The sequence below is a fragment of the Pseudophryne corroboree genome, chromosome 8 (assembly GCF_028390025.1).
Source record: "Pseudophryne corroboree isolate aPseCor3 chromosome 8, aPseCor3.hap2, whole genome shotgun sequence".
In the NCBI taxonomy this organism is placed as follows: domain Eukaryota; kingdom Metazoa; phylum Chordata; class Amphibia; order Anura; family Myobatrachidae; genus Pseudophryne; species Pseudophryne corroboree.
In genome coordinates, this window is record NC_086451.1 from 215,353,659 (window position 1) to 215,378,942 (window position 25,284).

The 25,284-nt window shown below is 47.3% G+C and overlaps 1 protein-coding gene across 2 annotated transcripts in view; it reads left to right on the top strand.

The window, feature by feature from the left end:
• Window positions 1-10,894, top strand: part of YIPF6 (Yip1 domain family member 6) — a 79,207-nt gene extending 68,313 nt beyond the window's left edge. For both annotated transcript variants that reach the window (XM_063937078.1, XM_063937079.1), the window contains exon 7: window positions 9,548-10,894. In XM_063937078.1, the coding sequence (XP_063793148.1) occupies window positions 9,548-9,675 (128 nt within the window). In that variant the 3' untranslated portion in view covers window positions 9,676-10,894. The remainder of the gene's footprint in view (window positions 1-9,547) is intronic.
• Window positions 10,895-25,284: the final 14,390 nt, after the last annotated feature.

The following is a 25,284-nucleotide window of genomic DNA, read 5'->3' on the forward strand; positions in this document are numbered from 1 at the left end:
TTACACATTTTCAACAGTGTCCCTCTGGTGCGGAGCTGATAATCTTCATTTTGCCTGCCACTGTATTCAATTAATTGGCTTGCTTCCGTAGAGACAGGGCACTGTACCCTGCACTGAAGTGTGAGAGTAGGGGGAAGACTGATGAGGATAGGCAATAGAGTGTGGGGGGTGGGAGTCATGGGGCAGTGCCCTTTGTCATGCACTTTGCAACTGCTGGAGATAAAGTTGCTCTTCGTGCCTTACACTGGATATTAGTGACACTTTACATTTTTAGCTGCAAGCTTCCACTTCATAAATATAACCCCTAGGGGTAGATTTTCTAAGGGGTATATGCAATTAGCGACAAATCGCGGCAATTTTTCGCCCGTTTTTTAATTCGACACAATGCGATCGTCGAATTCCGGCAAGTGGATGCCGAAATTTACCATATTCAATAGAAAACGGATTCGACAGTCCCGCTGTCGAAAAACGGACGATTTGACGGATTTTGATCCGATTTTTAAAAAACGGGAAAAAACTGTAAAAAACCCGGAAAAAAATTGCGTGGGTCCCCCCTCCAAAGCATAACCAGCCTCAGGCTCTTCGAGCCGGTCCTGGTTCTAAAAATACGGGGGGAAAAATGACAGGGGATCCCCCGTATTTTAAAACCAGCACCGGGCTCTGCGCCTGGTGCAAAAAATACGGGGGACAAAAAGAGTAGGGGTCCCCCGTATTTTTTACACCAGCATCGGGCTCCACTAGCTGGACAGATAATGCCACAGCCGGGGGTCACATTTATACAGTGCCCTGCGGCCGTGGCATTAAATATCCAACTAGTCACCCCTGGCCGGGGTACCCTGGGGGAGTGGGGACCCCTTCAATCAAGGGGTCCCCCCCCCCAGCCACCCAAGGGCCAGGGGTGAAGCCCGAGGCTGTACCCCCCCCATCGAAGGGCTGCGGATGGGGGGCTGATAGCCTTGAGAAATTTGAAAGAATATTGTTTTTTCCAGTAGTACTACAAGTCCCAGCAAGCCTCCCCCGCAAGCTGGTACTTGGAGAACCACAAGTACCAGCATGCGGGAGAAAAACGGGCCCGCTGGTACCTGTAGTTCTACTGGAAAAAAAATACCCAAATAAAACAGGAGACACACACCGTGAAAGTAAAACTTTATTTCATACATGCCGACACATACATACTTACCTATGTTGACCCGCCGACTGCCACGCCCCCCTCGTCACTGAAGAATCCGGGGTACCTGTGAAAAAAATTATACTCTCCTCAATCCAGTGTCCGGATCTTTTAAAATAATCCTCGTACTTGGCAAAAAAAAGAAAAAAACGAACACCCGAACCAAACGGACTGAATGCAGAGACCCCCCGTGACTGCTGTCACAGAAAGGTCTCTACAGCCAATCAGCGAGCGCAACGTCCTGGCACTCTGCTGATTGGCTATGCGCGTCTGAGCTGTCAGACAGCGCATCGCAAAGCCTCTCCATTATATTCAATGGTGGGAACTTTGCGTCAGCGGTGAGGTCACCCGCGGTCAGCGGCTGACCGCGGGTAACCCCACCGCTACCCGCAAAGTTCCCACCATTGAAACTAATGGAGGGAGCTTTCAGTCCGTTTGGTCCGGGTGTTCGTTTTTTTTTTTTTGCCAAGTACGTGGATTATAACCTGGACACTGGATCAGGTGAGTATAATTTTATTCACAGGTACACGTGGATTCTACTTGGACAAGTGGACAGAGGTTGGCGTGTGAACATAGGTAAGTATGTGTGTGTCGACATGTGTGTAATAAAGTTTTACTATCACGGTGTGCGTGTCCTGTTTTTATTTGGGTGGTTTTTTTCCAGTAGAACTACAGGTACCAGCGGGCCCGTTTTTCTCCCGCATGCTGGTACTTGTGGTTCTCCAAGTACCAGCCTGCGGGGAGGCTTGCTGGGACTTGTAGTACTACTGGAAAAAACAATATTCTTTCAAATTTCTCAAGGCTATCAGCCTTGATTGAAGGGGTCCCCACTCCCCCAGGGTACCCCGGCCAGGGGTGACTAGTTGGGTATTTAATGCCACGGCCGCAGGGCGCTGTATAAAAGTGACCCCCGGCTGTGGCATTATCTGTCCAGCTAGTGGAGCCAGATGCTGGTGTAAAAAATACGGAAGACCCCTACGCTTTTTGTCTCCCGTATTTTTTGCACCAGCACCAGGCGCAGAGCCCGGTGCTGGTTTTAAAAATACGGGGGATCCCTGTCATTTTCCCCCCCGGATTTTTAGAACCAGGACCGGCTCGAAGAGCCCGATGCTGGTTATGCTTTGGAGGGGGGACCCCACGCCATTTTTTTTCGGGATTTTACCATTCCATTTAAAAAATAAAATAAAAATAATAATAATATTTCTCTGACGTCCTAAGTGGATGCTGGGACTCCGTAAGGACCATGGGGGATTAGCGGCTCCGCAGGAGACTGGGCACAACTAAAGAAAGCTTTAGGACTACCTGGTGTGCACTGGCTCCTCCCACTAAGATCCTCCTCCAGACCTCAGTTAGATTCTTGTGCCCGGCTGAGCTGGATGCACACTAGGGGCTCTCCTGAGCTCCTAGAAAGAAAGTATATTTTAGTTTTTTTATTTTACAGTGAGATCTGCTGGCAACAGACTCACTGCAGCGAGGGACTAAGGGGAGAAGAAGCGAACCTACCTAACTGGTAGTAGCTTGGGCTTCTTAGGCTACTGGACACCATTAGCTCCAGAGGGATCGACCGCATGGAACTGGCCATTGATGTTCGGTCCCGGAGCCGCGCCGCCGGCCTCCTTACAGAGCCAGAAGCAAGAAGTGTTCCGGAAAATCGGCGGCAGAAGACTTCAGTCTTCACCAAGGTAGCGCACAGCACTGCAGCTGTGCGCCATTGCTCCTCATGCACACCTCACACTCCGGTCACTGATGGGTGCAGGGCGCTGGGGGGGGGGGGGGGGGGGGGGCCTGAGCAGCAATATAAACACCTTGCCTGGCAAAATCATCACAATATATAGCCCCAGAGGCTATATATGTGATAAATACCCCTGCCAGAATCCATAAAAAAGTGGGAGAAAAGTCCGTGAAAAAGGGGCGGAGCTATCTCCCTCAGCACACTGGCGCCATTTTCTCTTCACAGTGCAGCTGGAAGACAGCTCCCCAGGCTCTCCCCTGTAGTTTTCAGGCTCAAAGGGTTAAAAAGAGAGGGGGGGGGCACTAAATTTAGGCGCAATATTGTTTATACAGGTTGAGTATCCCATATCCAAAATGCTTGGTACCAGAGGTATTTTGGATATGGGATTTTTCCGTATTTTGGAATAATTGCATACCATAATGAGATATCATGGTGATGGGACCTAAATCTAAGCACAGAATGCATTTATGTTACATATACACCTTATACACACAGCCTGAAGGTCATTTTAGCCAATATTTTTTATAACTTTGTACATTAAACAAAGTGTGTGTACATTCACACAATTAATTTATGTTTCATATACACCTTATACACACAGCCTGAAGGCCATTTAATACAATATTTTTAATAACTTTGTGTATTAAACAAAGTTTGTGTACATTGAGTCATCAAAAAACAAAGATTTCACTATCTCACTCAAAAAAGTCCGTATTTCGGAATATTCCGTATTTCGGAATATTTGGATATGGGATACTCAACCTGTACAAGCAGCTATTGGGGGAAAAATCACTCAGTTATAGTGTTAATCCCTGCATTATATAGCGCTCTGGTGTGTGCTGGCATACTCTCTCTCTGTCTCCCCAAAGGACTTTGTGGGATCCTGTCCTCAGTCAGAGCATTCCCTGTGTGTGTGCTGTGTGTCGGTACGGCTGTGTCGACATGTGGGATGAGGAAGGTTACGTGGAGGTGGAGCAGAGGCCGATAAATGGGATGTCGCCCCCTGTGGGGCCGACACCAGAGTGGATGGATAGGTGGAAGGTATTAACCGACAATGTCAACTCCTTACATAGAAGGCTGGATGACGTAAAACAGCTGTGGGACAGCCGGCTTCTCAGCCCGCGCCTGCCCAGGCGTCTCAAAGGCCATCAGGGGCTCAAAAAACGCCCGTTACCTCAGATGGCAGACACAGATGTCGACACGGAGTCTGACTCCAGTGTCGACGAGGTTGAGACATATACACAATCCACTAGGAACATCCGTTACATGATCTCGGCAATGAAAAATGTGTTACGCATTTCTGACATGAACCCAAGTACCACATAAAAGGGGTTTTATTTTGGGGAGAAAAAGCAGCCAGTGTTTTGTTCCCCCATCAGATGAATGAATGAAGTGTGTAAAGTAGCGTGGGTTCCCCCGATAAGAAACTGGTAATTTCTAAAAAGTTACTGATGGCGTACCCTTTCCCGCCAGAGGATAGGTCACGTTGGGAGATATCCCTTAGGGTGGATAAGGCGCTCACACGTTTGTCAAAAAAGGTGGCACTGCCGTTTTAGGATACGGCCACCTTGAAGGAGCCTGCTGATAAAACGCAGGAGGCTATCCTGAAGTCTGTATATACATACTCAGGTTATATACTGAGACCTGCAATTGCCTCAGCATAAATAGTGCTGCTGCAGCGTGGTCTGATACCCAGTCAGATAATATTAATACTCTAAGACAGGGATAATAGTTTGCTAACATAGAGCATATTAAAGACGTCGTCTTAGATATAAAGGATGCACAGAGGGATATTTGCCGGCTGGCATCCAGAATTAATGCAATGTCCATTCTGCCAGGAGGGTATTAGAAACCCGGCAGGGGACAGGTGATGCTGCCTATAAAAGGCACATGGAGATTCTGCCTTATAAGGGTGAGGAATTGTTTGGGGATGGTCTCTGGGACCTCGTATTCACAGCAACAGCTGGGAAGAAAATTTTTTACCTCAGGTTTCCTCACAGCCTAAGAAAGCACTGTGTTTTCAGGTACAGTCCTTTCGGCTTCAGAAAAGCAAGCGGGTCAAAGGCGCTTCCTTTCTACACAGAGACAAGGGAAGAAGGAAAAAGCTGCACCAGCAGCCAGTTCCCAGGATCAAAAATCTTCCCCCGCTTCCTCTGAGTCCACCGCATGACGTTGGGGCTCCACACAGGTGCGGTGGGGGCGCGTCTCGGGAACTTCAGGGACCAGTGGGCTTGCCCACAGGTGGATCCCTAGGTTCTGCAAATAGTATCACAGGGATACAGGCTGGAGTTCGAGGCGACTCCCCCTCGCCGTTACCTCACATCAGCCTTGCCTGCTGCCCTCGGAGAAAGGTAGTACTGGCGGCAATTCACAAGCTGTACTTCCAGCAGGTGAAATCAAGGTACCCCTCCTTCAACAAGGCCGGGGTTACTATTCCAAAATGTTGTGGTACCGAAACCAGACGGTTCGGTGAGACCCATTCTAAAATTGAAATCCTTGAACACTTATATACGAAGGTTCAAGTTCAAAATGGAATCGCTCAGGGCGATTATTGCAAGCCTGGAGAATTTCATGGTATCACTGGACATCAAGGATGCTTACCTGCATGTCCCTATTTACCCTCTTCACCAGGAGTACCTCAAAATTGTGGTACAGGATTGTCATTACCAATTCCAGACGTTGCCGTTGGTCTGTCCCTGGCACCGAGGTATTTACCAAGGTAATGGCCGAAATAATTATCCCGTACTTGGACGATCTCCTTATAAAGGCGAGGTTCAGGGAGCAGTTGTTCGGCGGAGTAGCACTATCTCGGGAAGTGCTACAACAGCACGGCTGGATTCTGAATATTCCAAAGTCGCAGCTGGTTCCTACGACGCGTCTACTGCTCCTGGGTATGGTTCTGGACACAGAACAGGATAAAAAGGGTTTCTCCCGGAGGAGAAGTCCAAGGAGTTGTCGTCTCTAGACAGAGACCTCCTAATACGTATACAGGTGTCGGTGCATCAATGCACGCGAGCCCTGGGAAGGATGGTAGCTTCTTACGAAGAAATTCCATTCGCCAGGTCCCATGCAAGGATTTCCAGTGGGATCTGTTGGACAAGTGGTCCGGGTCGCATCTTTAGATGCATCGGAGGATAACCCTGTCTCCAAGGGCCAGGGTGTCGCTGTTGTGGTGGCTGCAGAGTGCTCATCTTCTAGGGGGCCGCAGATTCGGCATACAGGACTGGGTCCTGGTGACCACGGATGCCAGCCTTCGAGGCTGGGGGGCAGTCACACAGGGAAGAAACTTCCAAGGCTATGGAAAAGTCAGGAGACTTCCCTACACATAAATATTCTGGAACTAAGGGCCATTTACAATGCCCTAAGTCAGGCTAGACCCCTGCTTCAACACCGGCCGGTGCTGATCCAGTCAGACAACATCACGGCGGTCGCTCATGTAAACCGACAGGGCGGCACAAGAAGCAGGATGGCGATGGCAGAAGCCACAAGGATTCTCCGATGGGCGGAAAATCATGTGTTAGCACTGTCAGCAGTGTTCATTCCCGGAGTGGACAACTGAGAAGCAGACTTTCTCAGAAGACACGACCTCCACCCGGGAGAGTGGGGACTTCATCCAGAAGTTTTCCAAATGATTGTACACCGTTGGGAAAGGCCACAGGTGGACATGATGGCGTCCCGCCTCAACAAAAAGCTACAAAGATATTGCGCCAGGTCAAGGGACCCTCAGGCGATAGCTGTGGACGCTCTGGTAACACCGTGGGTGTACCAGTCGGTGTATGTGTTCCCTTCTCTGCCTCTCTTACCCAGGGTAATGAGAATAATAAGAAGGAGAGGAGTAAGAACTATACTCATTGTTCCGGGTTGGCCAAGAAGAGCTTGGTAACCAGAACTCCAAGAAATGATCTCAGAGGACCCATGGCCTCTGCCGCTCAGACAGGACCTGCTGCAGCAGGGGGCCTGTCTGTTCCAAGACGTACCGCGGCTGCGTTTGACGGCATGGCGGTTGAACGCCTGATCCTGAAGGAAAAGGGCATTCCGGAGGAAGTTATCCCTACGCTATTTAAAGCTAGGAAAGAAGTGAACGCAAACCATTATCACCGCATATGGTGGAAATATGTTGCGTGCTGTGAGGCCAGGAAGGCACCAAAGGAGAAATTTCGGCTAGGTCGATTTGTGCACTTCCTACAGTCAGAGGTGACTATGGGCCTAAAATTGGGTTCCATGAAGGTCCAGATTTCGGCTCTATCGATTTTCTTCCAAAACAGAACTGGCTTCACTGCCTGAAGTTCGGACTTTTGTTAAGGGAGTGCTGCATAGTCAGCCCCCGTTTGTGCCTCAAGTGGCACCGTGGGATCTCAACGTGGTGTTGGATTTCCTGAAGTCGCATTGGGTTGAGCCACTTAAATCCGTGGAGCTACAATACCTCACGTGGAAAGTGGTCATGCTGTGGCCGTGGCGTCGGCCAGGCGTGTATCAGAATTGGCGGCTTTGTCATACAAAAGCCCTTATCTGTATTTTATATGGATAAGGCGGAATTGAGGACTCGTTCCCAATTCCTTCCTAAGGTGGTATCAGTTTTTCATGTGAACCAACCTATTGTGGTGCCTGCGGCTACTTGGGACTTGGATTCCAAGTTACTGGACGTAGTCAGGGGCCCTGAAAAAGTATATGTTTCCAGGACGGCTGGAGTCAGGAAAACTGACTCGCTATTTATCCTGTATGCACTCAACAAGCTGGGTGCTCCTGCTTCTAAGCAGACTATTGCTCGCTGGATCTGTAGCACAATTCAACTTGCACATGCTGCGGCTGGACTGCCGCACCCTAAATCTGTAAAAGCCCATTCCACGAGGAAAGTGGGCTCTTCTTGGGCGGCTGCCCGAGGGGTCTCGGCTTTACAACTTTGCCGAGCTGTTACTTGGTCGGGTTCAAACATTTTTGCAACAGTCTACAAGTTTGATACCCTGGCTGAGGAGGACCTAGAGTTTGCTCATTCGGTGCTGCAGAGTCATCCGCACTCTCCCGCCCGTTTGGGAGCTTTGGTATAATCCCCATGGTCCTTACGGAGTCCCAGCATCCACTTAGGACGTCAGAGAAAATAAGATTTTACTCACCGGTAAATCTATTTCTCGTAGTCCGTAGTGGATGCTGGGCGCCCATCCCAAGTGCGGATTGTCTGCAATACTTGTTTATAGTTATTGCCTAACTAAAGGGTTACTGTTGAGCCATCTGTTGAGAGGCTCAGTTATATTTCATACTGTTAACTGGGTATAGTATCACGAGTTATACGGTGTGATTGGTGTGGCTGGTATGAGTCTTACCCGGGATTCAAAATCCTTCCTATTTGTGTCAGCTCTTCCGGGCACAGTATCCTAACTGAGGTCTGGAGGAGGGTCTTAGTGGGAGGAGCCAGTGCACACCAGGTAGTCCTAAAGCTTTCTTTAGTTGTGCCCAGTCTCCTGCGGAGCCGCTAATCCCCATGGTCCTTACGGAGTCCCAGTATCCACTACGGACTACGAGAAATAGATTTACCGGTGAGTAAAATCTTATTTTTTAAAAATATATAAATAATACTTGTGCCTCCAAAATAGACAAACCAATTACCTAATCCCTTCTAATATAAATAGATATGCTATTACCAATAAAAAAAAACACCAAAAAAAACATGTTTTAAATTTTTTTTATTAGATTCCCCCACCAAAGTGTGGCGGATTGAAAATGACGAATTTACTGTCTAAAAGCACTGTTGTCGAATTTCCAAACTTCAATTGAATATACTTTTGGCGAATTGCTGCATTTGTACCATTGCAGAAATGTCGAATTTGACAAATGTCAAATTTCAAAAAGTCGAATTTTGAAAGTCCGTTTTTTTGACGGAAAGTACTGAATTGCATTGTCGATTTTTTTTTTTTGGCGAAAAAGTCCCGTTTTTCGACAATTTCGGGAATTCGACCGCAATTGCATATACCCCCAAAGCTTCTAAGACAATTGCTGGTGTTGTGCATAGCAACCAATTAGATTCTATAATTTTCTAGAATGCAATAGAGAAACGATTGGTTGCTATGGGCAATACCACCACTTGTATGTTTTAGAAACTTTAGGAAATCTACCCCCTAATCTTTTGTACTCAAGCATTACTTCCACTTGTCCATTGGGATCCATAATAACATTGTTACTCAGAGCTGGTTTCCAACAGTGAGCATGTGTGTCATCCTAATATTTGCAGTGTCCCTGAAATACCTTGAGAGAATTAAAAATAAAAATAGGGTCATGATGACACAAGCTAATAACATACATTGAAAGATTGCTCATGTCCGCTTAGTTTACAAACTAAAAGTGGGTACACACTAGGCGGTGTGCTCTATGATCGACATTGTCTAGTGTGTTCCCTTCCCTGCCAGAGCGGTCGTCTGTAATGCATACACACTGAGCGATATGCAAACGATACTGCTCTGTAACGTCACACCGTAGCCCCACCCCCTCCCCCCCTATCTAAATAAAAAAAGGTTACCTCAAGAAATACACATGCATTCAAGTCTTTCAAACTCTGATGATACGGTCTTTAATCTGCTTGATTATGTATGTTATCCATTCATGAAATTATAAGGCAAGAGAATACAATTGTGTGACTTGAAATTATTCTTTTGCAGCCTCCACGGCCTTTCTAGCGGACAGTCAGCCGCCTAACCGCAGAGCCTTGGCAGTCTATCCCATATTTCTCTTCTACTTTGTCATCAGTTGGATGATCCTGACCTTCAGCCCCTCATCATCTCCTTAGCCCTGCAATGGGCTCACTTTGTTTGATTACAAAAGGACACGTGTAAGCTTATAAGATGGGAATCTCTGAGCGGTTTGGAGGATCACGTGACACCTGTGTCTAAATGACCAGAAACCCAAAAGGAAGTTTAAATGCAAACAAATGCTGTGTATTTTATTTTGTGTATATAGCTTGCACTAAGTACAAATATATATGTATATATATATATGTATGTGTGTGTATTTTCTCTCTTCCTCCTAGACTGAATCTCTAGTACTCTAGGTGGTGGTAAGCCCGTTGTCGATTAATGTTCCAGTTCTGCTAGTGTACTCCTTCAGTACTGGAAGTTTACAAAAGAGATGTCATGTAAAACTGCATTTCACTACTGAACATAACAGCCTGATTTATACTTGCTTTGTTACTTTGTGTCTTAAACACATTTCTGTGGCCAAAGGTGGTCAAACAATAGGGATGTAATTCAAAGTTATGCATATAAATGGTTGGGTTGTTTTTTTTTGTTTTTTTGTATAAGCAATACAACTTCTTATAATCAGTGGTAATAATTGTTGTGCACTCAATATAAAAACAGGAGAGAATACAGACAAGAGCAAAAGATTACACATCAGAAGATGTGCAAACAGACCTTCTGCGCAACAACGTAATTATATGTGGAGATAAAACAATTGCCTTTAAACTTAACTGCCAAGTCTGCGGCTTGTTCACCCTGTACTTTATATCTGATACACCAATGTTGCATTGCTTAGCTTTTAAATAAATTTCTTCCTTATCAGACAACTTATCGGTTCAAAAGTGCAGTTGTAAGATGGATATCTATGTTGTAGACACTTTGTTAGTCATTAAAGAAGGATGTTGGGGGTAAAGCTAGTTTACAAAGGGAGGCCTTCCTATTTAAAAAATAAACTCCACGGTGTGCATCAAACTATGGTTGGTTCTAAATCGGAGTGGGAGAAGGGACCTTCTGACGTCACTAGGGGAGGAGACACGTCACCAGGGGGAGGGGCTACGGCCGAACAGGGTACCCGAAAAGTACCCTCGCGGGCTCGCTTCGCCCGCCACGCTTTGACTATTCAAACACTACTGTGCATCTTTCTTTCCTAGGGTGTTAGTGCATTTGGAGGGGTCAGCTGTGAATTTCTTTAAATACATGATTTGTTTTAAATAAAAGGTTTAAATGCAATATATATTTTTAATTTATTAAACTTTTTTTAAATATTATAAAGTATCTGTTTCCTTTTGATTGTAGATTTTAATGAAATGTGTGATCATTTTCTGAGCCTTTATATCATGATAATTGGACAGAGCAGAATGATACATGGAAAGGAAACCCTTACGCTCTGGCAACTAAAGGCCACTGGGTTAGAAAAATGAAAAATGAATACCTGCAAAGAGAACTCCTGACACCGACTGCTATTGCAGCAAGCAGTGCTTCTTCCGAGGGACGGGTAACTACAGTGTGTCATGCCAGGTGACAAACACTTCACTATAAATGGACCATGAATGAAGGGAGGCAGTCATACGTTTTGTTTGGAGAAATGAGTAGAAAAACCTTTGGCAAAACCAGGGGGCGAAACATGCTTTGGGGGTTTGAAGTTAAGTGCCTTATTCTGAGTTGCACGTAGCTCCGTATGCGGCCACATTTAGTGATCTGTAGCAGGCTGGTTCTCCTGACACATTAAGTGAGCGTTACTTGATATCAGCTGCTAATTTCTATGAAAGAGAACTGTTATGGTGTAGTAGGAGTTGTGATATTTTCTGAGTGGCGTGTATGACGCCTAGGAGGCCTCTAGTGATGAAGGCTGAGGGAAATAGTGGGGTGGTACGATGCCTATAGCCACATTAGCATTCAGTTAGCTAAATATCTGCTTTCCGAATGCAGAATACAGAGACGCCTGCGTCGACATCAAGCCTTAAATGTACTTTATACATCCAGTTTGGTAATCTTTTAATGTTACTGTATATAATCTATAATTTCTCTAACGTCCTAGTGGATGCTGGGGACTCCGTAAGGACCATGGGGAATAGACGGGCTCCGCAGGAGACAGGGCACTTTAAGAAAGAATTTGGATACTGGTGTGCTCTGGCTCCTCCCTCTATGTCCCTCCTCCAGACCTCAGTTTTGAATCTGTGCCCGGACGAGCTGGGTGCTACTTAGTGAGCTCTCCTGAGCTTGCTAAAAAGAAAGTATTTTGTTAGGTTTTTTTATTTTCATAGAGATCTGCTGGCAACAGACTCTCTGCTACGTGGGACTGAGGGGAGAGAAGCAGCCCTACTCACTGAAGATAGGTCCTGCTTCTTAGGCTACTGGACACCATTAGCTCCAGAGGGATCGTACACAGGATCGCACCCTTTGTCGTCTGTTCCCGGAGCCGCGCCGCCGCCCCCCTCGCAGAGCCGGAAGACAGAAGCCGGTGACAGAAGCAAGAAGACTTCGAAATCGGCGGCAGAAGACTCCAGTTTTCATATGAGGTAGCGCACAGCACTGCAGCTGTGCGCCATTGCTCCCACACTAAACCCACATACTCCGGTCACTGTAGGGTGCAGGGGGGGGTGGCGCCCTGGGCAGCAATTAGAGACCTCTTGGCAAAAGTGGGCATATATACAGTTGGGCACTGTATATATGCATGGGCCCCCGCCATATTTTTACACAGAAACGCGGGACAGAAGCCCGTCGCTGAGGGGGCGGGGCTTCTTCCTCAGCACTCACCAGCGCCATTTTTTCTCCACAGCTCCGCTGAGAGGAAGCTCCCCAGGCTCTCCCCTGCAGAATCACGGTAGAAGAGGGTAAAAAGAGAGGGGGGGCACATAAATTTGGCGCAAAAACAGTATATACAGCAGCTACTGGGTTAACACTAAGTTACTGTGTGATTCCTGGGACATATAGCGCTGGGGTGTGTGCTGGCATACTCTCTCTCTGTCTCTCCAAAAGGCCTTGTGGGGGAACTGTCTTCAAAAAGAGCATCCCCTGTGTGTGTGGTGTGTCGGTACGCTTGTGTCGGCATGTTTGACGAGGAAGGCTATGTGGAAGCAGAGCGGGAACAAATTAATGTGGGGTCAGCGCCGACACCCGATTGGATGGATATGTGGAAGGTTTTAAATGATAATGTTACTTCCTTGCATAAAAGGTTGAATAAAGCTGAAGCCTTAGGACAGCCGGGGTCTCAGCCCATGCCTGATCCTATGTCGCAGAGGCCGTCAGGGTCTCAGAAGCGCCCACTATCCCAAATTGTTGACACAGATATCGACACGGATTCTGACTCCAGTGTCGATGGCGATGATGCAAAGTTACAGCCTATAATGGCTAGAGCCATCCATTACATGATTATAGCAATGAAGGATGTGTTGCACATCACAGAGGAAACCCCAGTCCCTGACAAGAGGGTTTATATGTATGGGGAAAAAAGGCAAGAGGTGACCTTTCCCCCTTCACATGAGTTAAATGAGTTATGTAAAAATGCTTGGGAATCTCCAGATAGAAAACTGCAGATTTCCAAGCGGATGCTTATGGCGTATCCTTTCCCGCCAACGGACAGGTTACGCTGGGAATCCTCCCCTAGGGTAGACAAAGCTTTAACACGCTTATCCAAGAGGGTAGCCCTGCCGTCACAGGATACGGCCACCCTAAAAGATGCTGCGGATAGAAAGCAGGAGGGTACCCTGAAGTCCATTTATACACATTCAGGTACTTTACTAAGGCCGGCGATTGCGTCGGCCTGGATGTGTAGTGCTGTAGCAGCATGGACGGATACCTTATCTGAGGAACTTGATACCTTGGACAAGGATACTATATTACTGACCCTGGGGCATATAAAAGACGCTGTCCTATATATGAGAGATGCTCAAAGAGACAGCCTACTGGGCTCTAGAATAAATGCAATGTCGGTTTCTGCCAGAAGGGTCCTGTGGACTCGGCAATGGACAGGAGATGCCGACTCAAAAAGGCACATGGAGGTTTTACCTTACAAGGGTGAGGAGTTGTTTGGGGAGGGTATCTCGGACCTGGTCTCCACAGCTACGGCTGGAAAGTCAAATTTCTTGCCATATGTTCCCTCACAACCTAAGAAAGCACCGTATTACCAAATGCAGTCCTTTCGATCACAAAAAGGCAAGAAAGTCCGAGGTGCGTCCTTTCTTGCCAGAGGCAGGGGTAGAGGAAAGAAGCTGCACAATACAGCTAGTTCCCAGGAACAGAAGTCCTCCCCGGCTTCCACTAAATCCATCGCATGACGCTGGGGCTCCACAGGCGTAGCTAGGCCCGGTGGGGGCGCGTCTCCGAAATTTCAGCCACGAGTGGGTTCACTCCCAGGTGGATCCCTGGGCTATAGAGATTGTGTCTCAGGGATACAAGCTGGAATTCGAAGAGATGCCCCCCCACCGTTACCTCAAATCGGCCCTGCCAGCTTCCCCCTTAGAGAGGGAAATAGTGTTAGCTGCAATTCACAAATTGTATCTTCAGCAGGTGGTGGTCAAGGTTCCCCTCCTTCAACAAGGAAAGGGTTACTATTCGACCATGTTTGTGGTACCGAAAACGGACGGTTCGGTCAGACCCATATTGAATTTAAAATCCCTGAACATATACCTGAAAAGGTTCAAGTTCAAGATGGAATCGCTCAGAGCGGTCATCGCAAGCCTGGAAGGGGGGGATTTTATGGTGTCTCTGGACATAAAGGATGCTTACCTTCATGTCCCCATTTATCCACCTCATCAGGAGTACCTCAGATTTGTGGTACAGGATTGTCATTACCAATTCCAGACGTTGCCGTTTGGTCTCTCTACGGCACCGAGAATATTTACCAAGGTAATGGCGGAAATAATGGTGCTCCTGCGACGGCAAGGAGTCACAATTATCCCATACTTGGACGATCTCCTCATAAAGGCGAGGTCCAGATAGCAGTTGCTGATCAGCGTAGCACGCTCTCGGGAAGTGTTACAACAGCACGGCTGGATTCTAAATATTCCAAAGTCGCAGTTGATTCCTACGACTCGTCTGCCCTTCCTGGGCATGATTCTGGACACAGGCCAGAAGAGGGTTTATCTCCCGATGGAGAAGGCTCAGGAGCTCATGACACTGGTCAGAGACCTATTAAAACCAAAACAGGTGTCGGTGCATCAATGCACGCGAATCCTGGGAAAAGATGGTGGCATCATACGAGGCCATTCCTTTCGGCAGGTTCCATGCGAGGACCTTTCAATGGGATCTGTTGGGCAAGTGGTCCGGATCACATCTAAAAATGCCCCTATGTATGATTGAAAGAGCAGTATCTGAATATGTGATGAAGTGTAAAATGACCATTAGGAGTATTTACACCTGAGGAAGGAGATATAAAAGAAACCTCGATAGGAGTGGACATCGCTGACTTCAAGTAAGCATACATGTACGATTTTATACCGGATGATTAAGAATTTTTAAAGATACCTTTATATGTATGGATCCAGCTTTTTAGTGTAAGCACTAGTGATGAGCGCCGAAAATTTTTCGGGTTTTGTGTTTTGGTTTTGGGTTCGGTTTCGCGGCCGTGTTTTGGGTTCGAACGCGTTTTGGCAAAACCTCACCGAATATTTTTTGTCGGATTCGGGTGTGTTTTGGATTCGGGTTTTTTTTTCAAAAAACCCTAAAAAATAGCTTAAATCATAGAATTTGGGGGTCATTTTGATCCCAAAGTATTATTGACCTCAAAAACCATAATTTCCACTCATTTTCAGTCTATTCTGAACACCTCACACCTCACAATATTATTTGTAGTCCTAAAATTTGCACCGAGGTTGCTGGATGGCTAAGCTAAGCGACCCAAGTGGCCGACACAAACACCTGGCCCATCTAGGAGTGGCACTGCAGTGTCACGCAGGCTGGCCCTTCAAAAACTACTCCCCAAACAGCACATGACGCAAAGAAAAAAAGAGGCGCAATGAGGTAGCTGTGTGAGTAAGCTAAGCGACCCAAGTGGCCGACACAAACACCTGGCCCATCTAGGAGTGGCACTGCAGTGTCACGCAGGATGGCCCTTCAAAAAACTACTCCCCAAACAGCACATGATGCAAAGAAAAATTAAAGAAAAAAGAGGTGCAAGATGGAATTGTCCTTGGGCCCTCCCACCCACCCTTATGTTGTATAAACAGGACATGCACACTTTAACCAACCCATCATTTCAGTGACAGGGTCTGCCACACGACTGTGACTGAAATGACGGGTTGGTTTGGACCCCCACCAAAAAAGAAGCAATTAATCTCTCCTTGCACAAACTGGCTCTACAGAGGCAAGATGTCCACCTCATCATCATCCTCAGATATATCACCGTGTACATCCCCCTCCTCACAGATTATCAATTCGTCCCCACTGGAATCCACCATCTCGGCTCCCTGTGTACTTTGTGGAGGCAATTGCTGCTGGTCAATGTCTCCACGGAGGAATTGATTATAATTCATTTTAATGAACATCATCTTCTCCACATTTTCTGGATGTAACCTCGTACGCCGATTGCTGACAAGGTGAGTGGCGGCACTAAACACTCTTTCGGAGTACACACTTGTGGGAGGGCAACTTAGGTAGAATAAAGCCAGTTTGTGCAAGGGCCTCCAAATTGCCTCTTTTTCCTGCCAGTATAAGTACGGACTTTCTGACGTGCCTACTTGGATGCGGTCACTCATATAATCCTCCACCATTCTTTCAATGGGGAGAGAATCATATGCAGTGACAGTAGACGACATGTCCGTAATCGTTGTCAGGTCCTTCAGTCCGGACCAGATGTCCGCATCAGCAGTCGCTCCAGACTGCCCTGCATCACCGCCAGCGGGTGGGCTCGGAATTCTGAGCCTTTTCCTCGCACCCCCAGTTGCGGGAGAATGTGAAGGAGGAGATGTTGACAGGTCGCGTTCCGCTTGACTTGACAATTTTCTCACCAGCAGTTCTTTGAACCCCAGCAGACTTGTGTCTGCCGGAAAGAGAGATCCAAGGTAGGTTTTAAATCTAGGATCGAGCACGGTGGCCAAAATGTAGTGCTCTGATTTCAACAGATTGACCACCCGTGAATCCTTGTTAAGCGAATTAAGGGCTCCATCCACAAGTCCCACATGCCTAGCGGAATCGCTCTGTGTTAGCTCCTCCTTCAATGTCTCCAGCTTCTTCTGCAAAAGCCTGATGAGGGGAATGACCTGACTCAGGCTGGCAGTGTCTGAACTGACTTCACGTGTGGCAAGTTCAAAGGGCAGCAGAACCTTGCACAACGTTGAAATCATTCTCCACTGCGCTTGAGACAGGTGCATTCCACCTCCTATATCGTGCTCAATTGTATAGGCTTGAATGGCCTTTTGCTGCTCCTCCAACCTCTGAAGCATATAGAGGGTTGAATTCCACCTCGTTACCACTTCTTGCTTCAGATGATGGCAGGGCAGGTTCAGGCGTTTTTGGTGGTGCTCCAGTCTTCTGTACGTGGTGCCTGTACGCCGAAAGTGTCCCGCAATTCTTCTGGCCACCGACAGCATCTCTTGCACGCCCCTGTCGTTTTTTAAATAATTCTGCACCACCAAATTCAAGGTATGTGCAAAACATGGGACGTGCTGGAATTTGCCCAGATTTAATGCACACACAATATTGCTGGCGTTGTCCAATGCCACAAATCCACAGGAGAGTCCAATTGGGGTAAGCCATTCCGCGATGATCTTCCTCAGTTGCCGTAAGAGGTTTTTAGCTGTGTGCGCATTCTGGAAAGCGGTGATACAAAGCGTAGCCTGCCTAGGAAAGAGTTGGCGTTTGCGAGATGCTGCTACTGGTGCCGCCGCTGCTGTTCTTGCGGCGGGAGTCCATACATCTACCCAGTGGGCTGTCACAGTCATATAGTCCTGAGCCTGCCCTGCTCCACTTGTCCACATGTCCGTGGTTAAGTGGACATTGGGTATAACTGCATTTTTTAGGACACTGGTGAGTCTTTTTCTGAGGTCTGTGTACATTTTCGGTATCGCCTGCCTAGAGAAATGGAACCTAGATGGTATTTGGTACCGGGGACACAGTACCTCCAACAAGTCTCTAGTTGGCTCTGCAGTAATGATGGATACCGGAACCACGTTTCTCACCGCCCAGGATGCCAAGACCTCAGTTATCCGCTTTGCAGCAGGATGACTGCTGTGATATTTCATCTTCCTCGCAAAGGACTGTTGGACAGTCAATTGCTTGGTGGAAGTAGTAAAAGTGGTCTTACGATTTCCCCTCTGGGATGACCATCGACTCCCAGCAGCAACAACAGCAGCGCCAGCAGCAGTAGGCGTTACACGCAAGGATGCATCGGAGGAATCCCAGGCACGAGAGGACTCGTCAGAATTGCCAGTGACATGGCCTACAGGACTATTGGCATTCCTGGGGAAGGAGGAAATTGACACTGAGGGAGTTGGTGGGGTGGTTTGCGTGAGCTTGGTTACAAGAGGAAGGGATTTACTGGTCAGTGGACTGCTTCCGCTGTCGCCCAAAGTTTTTGAACTTGTCACTGACTTCTGATGAATGCGCTGCAGGTGACGTATAAGGGAGGATGTTCCGAGGTGGTTAACGTCCTTACCCCTACTTATTACAGCTTGACAAAGGCAACACACGGCTTGACAAATGTTGTCTGCATTTCTGTTGAAATACTTCCACACCGAAGAGCTGATTTTTTTGGTATTTTCACCAGGCATGTCAATGGCCATATTCCTCCCACGGACAACAGGTGTCTCCCCGGGTGCCTGACTTAAACAAACCACCTCACCATCAGAATCCTCCTGGTCAATTTCCTCCCCAGCGCCAGCAACACCCATATCCTCCTCATCCTGGTGTACTTCAACACTGACATCTTCAATCTGACTATCAGGAACTGGACTGCGGGTGCTCCTTCCAGCACTTGCAGGGGGCGTGCAAATGGTGGAAGGCGCATGCTCTTCACGTCCAGTGTTGGGAAGGTCAGGCATCGCAACCGACACAATTGGACTCTCCTTGTGGATTTGTGATTTCGAAGAACGCACAGTTCTTTGCTGTGCTTTTGCCAGCTTGAGTCTTTTCATTTTTCTAGCGAGAGGCTGAGTGCTTCCATCCTCATGTGAAGCTGAACCACTAGCCATGAACATAGGCCAGGGCCTCAGCCGTTCCTTGCCACTCCGTGTGGTAAATGGCATATTGGCAAGTTTACGCTTCTCCGACGACAATTTTATTTTAGATTTTTGAGTCCTTTTTTTACTGATATTTGGTGTTTTGGATTTTACATGCTCTGTACTATGACATTGGGCATCGGCCTTGGCAGACGACGTTGATGGCATTTCATCGTCTCGGCCATGACTAGTGGCAGCAGCTTCAGCACGAGGTGGAAGTCGATCTTGATCTTTCCCTATTTTTGGAACCTCAACATTTTTGTTCTCCATATTTTAATAGGCACAACTAAAAGGCACCTCAGGTAAACAATGGAGATGGATGGATACTAGTATACTTATGGATGACGAGCGACTGCCGACACAGAGGTAGCTACAGTCGTGGACTACCGTACTGCGTCTGCTGCTAATATAGACGATGATAATGAGATAAAAAATATATATATATCACTACTGCAGCCGGACAGGTATATATTATATAATGACGGACCTGCTGGACACTGTCAGCACTGCAGACTCCTAAAGTAAGCTACTAGTATCAAGAAGATAGAAAAAAAAAACACCACGGGTAGGTGGTATACAATTATGGATGGACGAGCGACTGCCGACACAGAGGTAGCTACAGCCGTGGACTACCGTACTGCGTCTGCTGCTAATATAGACTGGATGATAATGAGATAAAAAAAATATATATATCACTACTGCAGCCGGACAGGTATATATTATATAATGACGGACCTGCTGGACACTGTCAGCTCAGCACTGCAGACTCCTAAAGTAAGCTACTAGTATCAAGAAGATAGAAAAAAAAAAACACCACGGGTAGGTGGTATACAATTATGGATGGACGAGCTACTGCCGACACAGAGGTAGCTACAGCCGTGGACTACCGTACTGCGTCTGCTGCTAATATAGACTAGATGATAATGAGATAAAAAATATATAATCACTACTGCAGCCGGACAGGTATATATTATATAATGACGGACCTGCTGGACACTGTCAGCTCAGCACTGCAGACTCCTAAAGTAAGCTACTAGTATCAAGAAGATAGAAAAAAAAAAACACCACGGGTAGGTGGTATACAATTATGGATGGACGAGCGACTGCCGACACAGAGGTAGCTACAGCCGTGGACTACCGTACTGCGTCTGCTGCTAATATAGACTGGATGATAATGAGATAAAAAATATATATATATCACTACTGCAGCCGGACAGGTATATATTATATAAGGACGGACCTGCTGGACACTGTCAGCTCAGCACTGCAGACTCCTAAAGTAAGCTACTAGTATCAAGAAGATAGAAAAAAAAAAAACACCACGGGTAGGTGGTATACAATTATGGATGGACGAGCGACTGCCGACACAGAGGTAGCTACAGCCGTGGACTACCGTACTGCGTCTGCTGCTAATATAGACTGGATGATAATGAGATAAAAAAATATATATATATATCACTACTGCAGCCGGACAGGTATATATTATATAATGACGGACCTGCTGGACACTGTCAGCTCAGCACTGCAGACTCCTAAAGTAAGCTACTAGTATCAAGAAGATAGAAGAAAAAAAAACACCACGGGTAGGTGGTATACAATTATGGATGGACGAGCGACTGCCGCCACAGAGGTAGCTACAGCCGTGGACTACCGTACTGCGTCTGCTGCTAATATAGACTGGATGATAATGATATAAAAAATATATATATATCACTACTGCAGCCGGACAGGTATATATTATATAATGACGGACCTGCTGGACACTGTCAGCTCAGCACTGCAGACTCCTAAAGTAAGCTACTAGTATCAAGAAGATAGAAAGAAAAAAAACACCACGGGTAGGTGGTATACAATTATGGATGGACGAGCGACTGCCGACACAGAGGTAGCTACAGCCGTGGACTACCGTACTGCGTCTGCTGCTAATATAGACTGGATGATAATGATATAAAATATATATATATATATCACTACTGCAGCCGGACAGGTATATATTATATAATGACGGACCTGCTGGACACTGTCGGCAGAATGCGTTTTTAGAATAAAAAACACCACACGACGAGTGTTTAACTTTTTCAGGCAGACAATCACAATATACTGGTGGTCAGCAGACAATCACAATATACTGGTGGTCAGTGGTCACTGGTCAGTCACACTGGCAGTGGCACTCTGGCAGCAAAAGTGTGCACTGTACTTAAAATATGTACTCCTGCTATAACTGCTCCCCAGTCTCCCCCACAATTAAGCTGTGTGAGCAGTGAGCACTCAGCACAGTCAGATATACAGTATTACATATGATGCAGCACACTGAGGCTGAGCACAGATATGGTATGTGACTGTGTCACACTGTGTATCGTTTTTTTTCAGGCAGAGAACGGATTAATTAAACTGGTGGTCACTGGTCACACTATCAGCAACAGCAAGTAGTACTCCTAATATGCTCCCCAAAATTAGTAAATCAACAATCAAGTGTCTCTACTCTAGTCTAAACGGAGAGGACGCCAGCCACGTCCTCTCCCTATCAATCTCAATGCACGTGTGAAAATGGCGGCGACGCGCGGCTCCTTATATAGAATCCGAGTCTCGCGATAGAATCCGAGCCTCGCGAGAATCCGACAGCGGGATGATGACTTTCGGGCGCGCTCGGGTTAACCGAGCAAGGCGGGAGGATCCGAGCCTGCTCGGACCCGTGTAAAATAAGCTGAAGTTCGGGGGGGTTCGGTTTCCGAGAAACCGAACCCGCTCATCACTAGTAAGCATCATGTATTATTGAGACACACGTTGTGGGTGACCCTTTAACGTTTAGCGATACGGTTTTGAGGGCCACTATAACCCGTTTTCTAAGAGTTTATTCAATACGGTATTACACATTGGAATACTCGTTTTGTCTCCACCTGTATATGTATCCTGTGGAGGGTGCCTGCATAAGATTGTTTTAGAAGACTCTTTCCCAGGACCCAGGCAAAGATACCTTTATATGCATGGACCAGACTTTTTGAAAGTAAGGTTTGAAGTGAGCATCACCTTCTTTGACTCCTACACAGATTGGGTGATCCCATTACACCTTTCCATCACTATATGTGTGGAGGATTTGAAGATCTTTCGTATTATTTCCTTGACCCTTTGACTTTTATTTTCAAGACTTTACTACACATTGGGACTTCCTTTTTGTTTCTCTTTCATATGAACATTCTTCTTTGATGAGCCCACACACTGGTGAAGATAGATGAACCAGTCTTAGTAAGAAGTTGACAACATATATCTCCATTTACCGTCAAAGATTGGCGCAATCCGATACCACCATTTCTCTGACGTCCTAGTGGATGCTGGGAACTCCGTAAGGACCATGGGGAATAGACGGGCTCCGCAGGAGACTGGGCACTCTAAAAGAAAGATTAGGTACTATCTGGTGTGCACTGGCTCCTCCCTCTATGCCCCTCCTCCAGACCTCAGTTAGATTTCTGTGCCCGGCCGAGCTGGATGCACACTAGGGGCTCTCCTGAGCTCCTAGAAAGAAAGTATATGTTAGGGTTTTTATTTTACAGTGAGACCTGCTGGCAACAGGCTCACTGCAACGAGGGACTAAGGGGAGAAGAAGCAAACCTACCTGCTTGCAGCTAGCTTGGGCTTCTTAGGCTACTGGACACCATTAGCTCCAGAGGGATCGACCGCAGGATCCGTCCTTGGTGTTCGTTCCCGGAGCCGCGCCGCCGTCCCCCTTACAGAGCCAGAAGCATGAAGATGGTCCGGAAAATCGGCGGCAGAAGACTTCAGTCTTCACCAAGGTAGCACACAGCACTGCAGCTGTGCGCCATTGCTCCTCATACACACTTCACACTCCGGTCACTGAGGGTGCAGGGCGCTGGGGGGAGGGGCGCCCTGAGCAGCAATAAAAACACCTTGGCTGGCAAAATAATCACAATATATAGCCCCAGAGGCTATATATGTGATAATTACCCCTGCCAGAATCCATAAAAAAGCGGGAGAAAAGTCAGCGAAAAAGGGGCGGAGCTATCTCCCTCGGCACACTGGCGCCATTTTCTCTTCACAGTGTAGCTGGAAGACAGCTCCCCAGGCTCTCCCCTGTAGTTTTCAGGCTCAAAGGGTTAAAAAGAGAGGGGGGGCACTAAATTTAGGCGCAATATTGTTTATACAAGCAGCTATTGGGGAAAATTCACTCAGTGATAGTGTTTATCCCTACATTATATAGCGCTCTGGTGTGTGCTGGCATACTCTCTCTCTGTCTCCCCAAAGGGCTGTGTGGGGTCCTGTCCTCAGTCAGAGCATTCCCTGTGTGTTTGCGGTGTGTCGGTACGGCTGTGTCGACATGTTTGATGAGGAGGCTTATGTGGAGGCGGAGCAGATGCCGATAAATGGGATGTCGCCCCCTGTGGGCCGACACCAGAGTGGATGGATAGGTGGAAGGTATTAACCGACAGTGTCAACTCCTTACATAAAAGGCTGGATGACGTAACAGCTATGGGACAGCCGGCTTCTCAGCCCGCGCCTGCCCAGGCGTCTCAAAGGCCATCAGGGGCTCAAAAAACGCCCGCTCCCTCAGATGGCAGACACAGATGTCGACACGGAGTCTGACTCCAGTGTCGACGAGGTTGAGACATATACACAATCCACTAGGAACATCCGTTACATGATCCCGGCAATAAAAAAATAAAAAAAGTGTTACACATTTCTGACATTAACCCAAGTACCACTAAAAAAGGGTTTTATGTTTGGGGAGAAAGAGCAGGCAGTGTTTTGTTCCCCCATTAAATGAGTGAATGAAGTGTGAAAAAGCGTGGGTTCCCCCGATAAGAAACTGGTAATTTCTAAAAAGTTACTGATGGCGTACCTTTTCCCGCCAGAGGATAAGTTACGCTGGGAGATATCCCCTAGGGTGGATAAGGCGCTCACACGTTTGTCAAAAAAGGTGGCACTGCCGTCTTAGGATACGGCCACTTTGAAGGTACCTGCTGATAAAAAGCAGGAGGCTATCCTGAAGTCTGTATTTACACACTCAGGTACTAGATTGAGACCTGCAGATAGTGCTGCTGTAGCGTGGTCTGTAACCCTGTCAAACAGGGATACTATTTTGCGAACATAAGACGTCGTCTTATATATGAGGGATGCACAGAGGGATATTTTGCCGGCTGGCATCCAGAATTAATGCAATGTCCATTCTGTCAGGAGGGTATTAGAGACCCGACACTGGACAGGTGATGCTGACTTTAAAAGGCACATAGAGCCTTATAAGGGTGAGGAATTGTTTGGGGATGGTCTCTGGGACCTCGTATCCACAGCAACAGCTGGGAAGATAAATTTTTACCTCAGGTTTCCTCACAGCCTAAGAAAGCACTGTATTATCAGGTACAGTCCTTTCGGCTTCAGAAAAGCAAGCGGGTCAAAGGCGCTTCCTTTCTGCACAGAGACGAGGGAAGAGGGAAAAAGCTGCACCAGTCAGCCAGTTCCCAGAATCAAAATTCTTCCCCCGCTTCCTCTGAGTCCACCGCATGACGCGGGGGCTCCACAGGCGTAGCCAGGTACGGTGGGGGGCCGCCTCAAAAATTTCAGCGATCAGTGGGCTCGCTCACAGGTGGATCCCTGGATCCTTCAAGTAGTATCTCAGGGGTACAGGCTGGAATTCAAGGCGTCTCCCCCCCGCCGTTTCCTCAAATCTGCCTTGCCGACAACTCCCTCAGGCAGGGAGGCTGTGCTAGAGGCAATTCACAAGCTGTATTCCCAGCAGGTGATAGTCAAGGTGCCCCTACTTCAACAAGGACGGGGTTACTATTCCACACTGTTTGTGTTACCGAAACCGGACGGTTCGGTGAGACCCATTTTAAATTTGAAGTCCTTGAACACATACATAAAAAAATTCAAGTTCAAGATGGAATCGCTCAGGGCGGTTATTGCAAGCCTGGAGGAGGGGGATTACATGGTATCCCTGGACATCAAGGATGCTTACCTACATGTCCCCATTTACCATCCTCACCAGGAGTACCTCAGATTTGTGGTACAGGATTGCCATTACCAATTCCAAACGCTGCCGTTTGGACTGTCCACGGCACCGAGGGTCTTTACCAAGGTAATGGCAGAAATTATGATACTCCTTCGAAAAAAGGGAGTTTTTAATTATCCCGTACTTGGACGATCTCCTTATAAAGGCGAGGTCCATGGAGCAGTTGTTGGTCGGAGTAGCACTATCTCGGGAAGTGCTACAACAGCACGGATGGATTCTATACATTCCAAAGTCACAGCTGGTTCCTACCACACGCCTGCTGTTCCTGGGGATGGTTCTGGACACAGAACAGAAAAAAGTGTTTCTCCCGCAGGAGAAAGCCAAGGAGCTGTCATCTCTAGTCAGAGACCTCCTGAAACCAAAACAGGTATCGGTGCATCACTGCACACGAGTCCTGGGAAAAATGGTAGCTTCTTACGAAGCAAAATTCCATTCGGCAGGTTCCATGCAAGAACCTTTCAGTGGGACCTCTTGGACAAGTGGTCGGA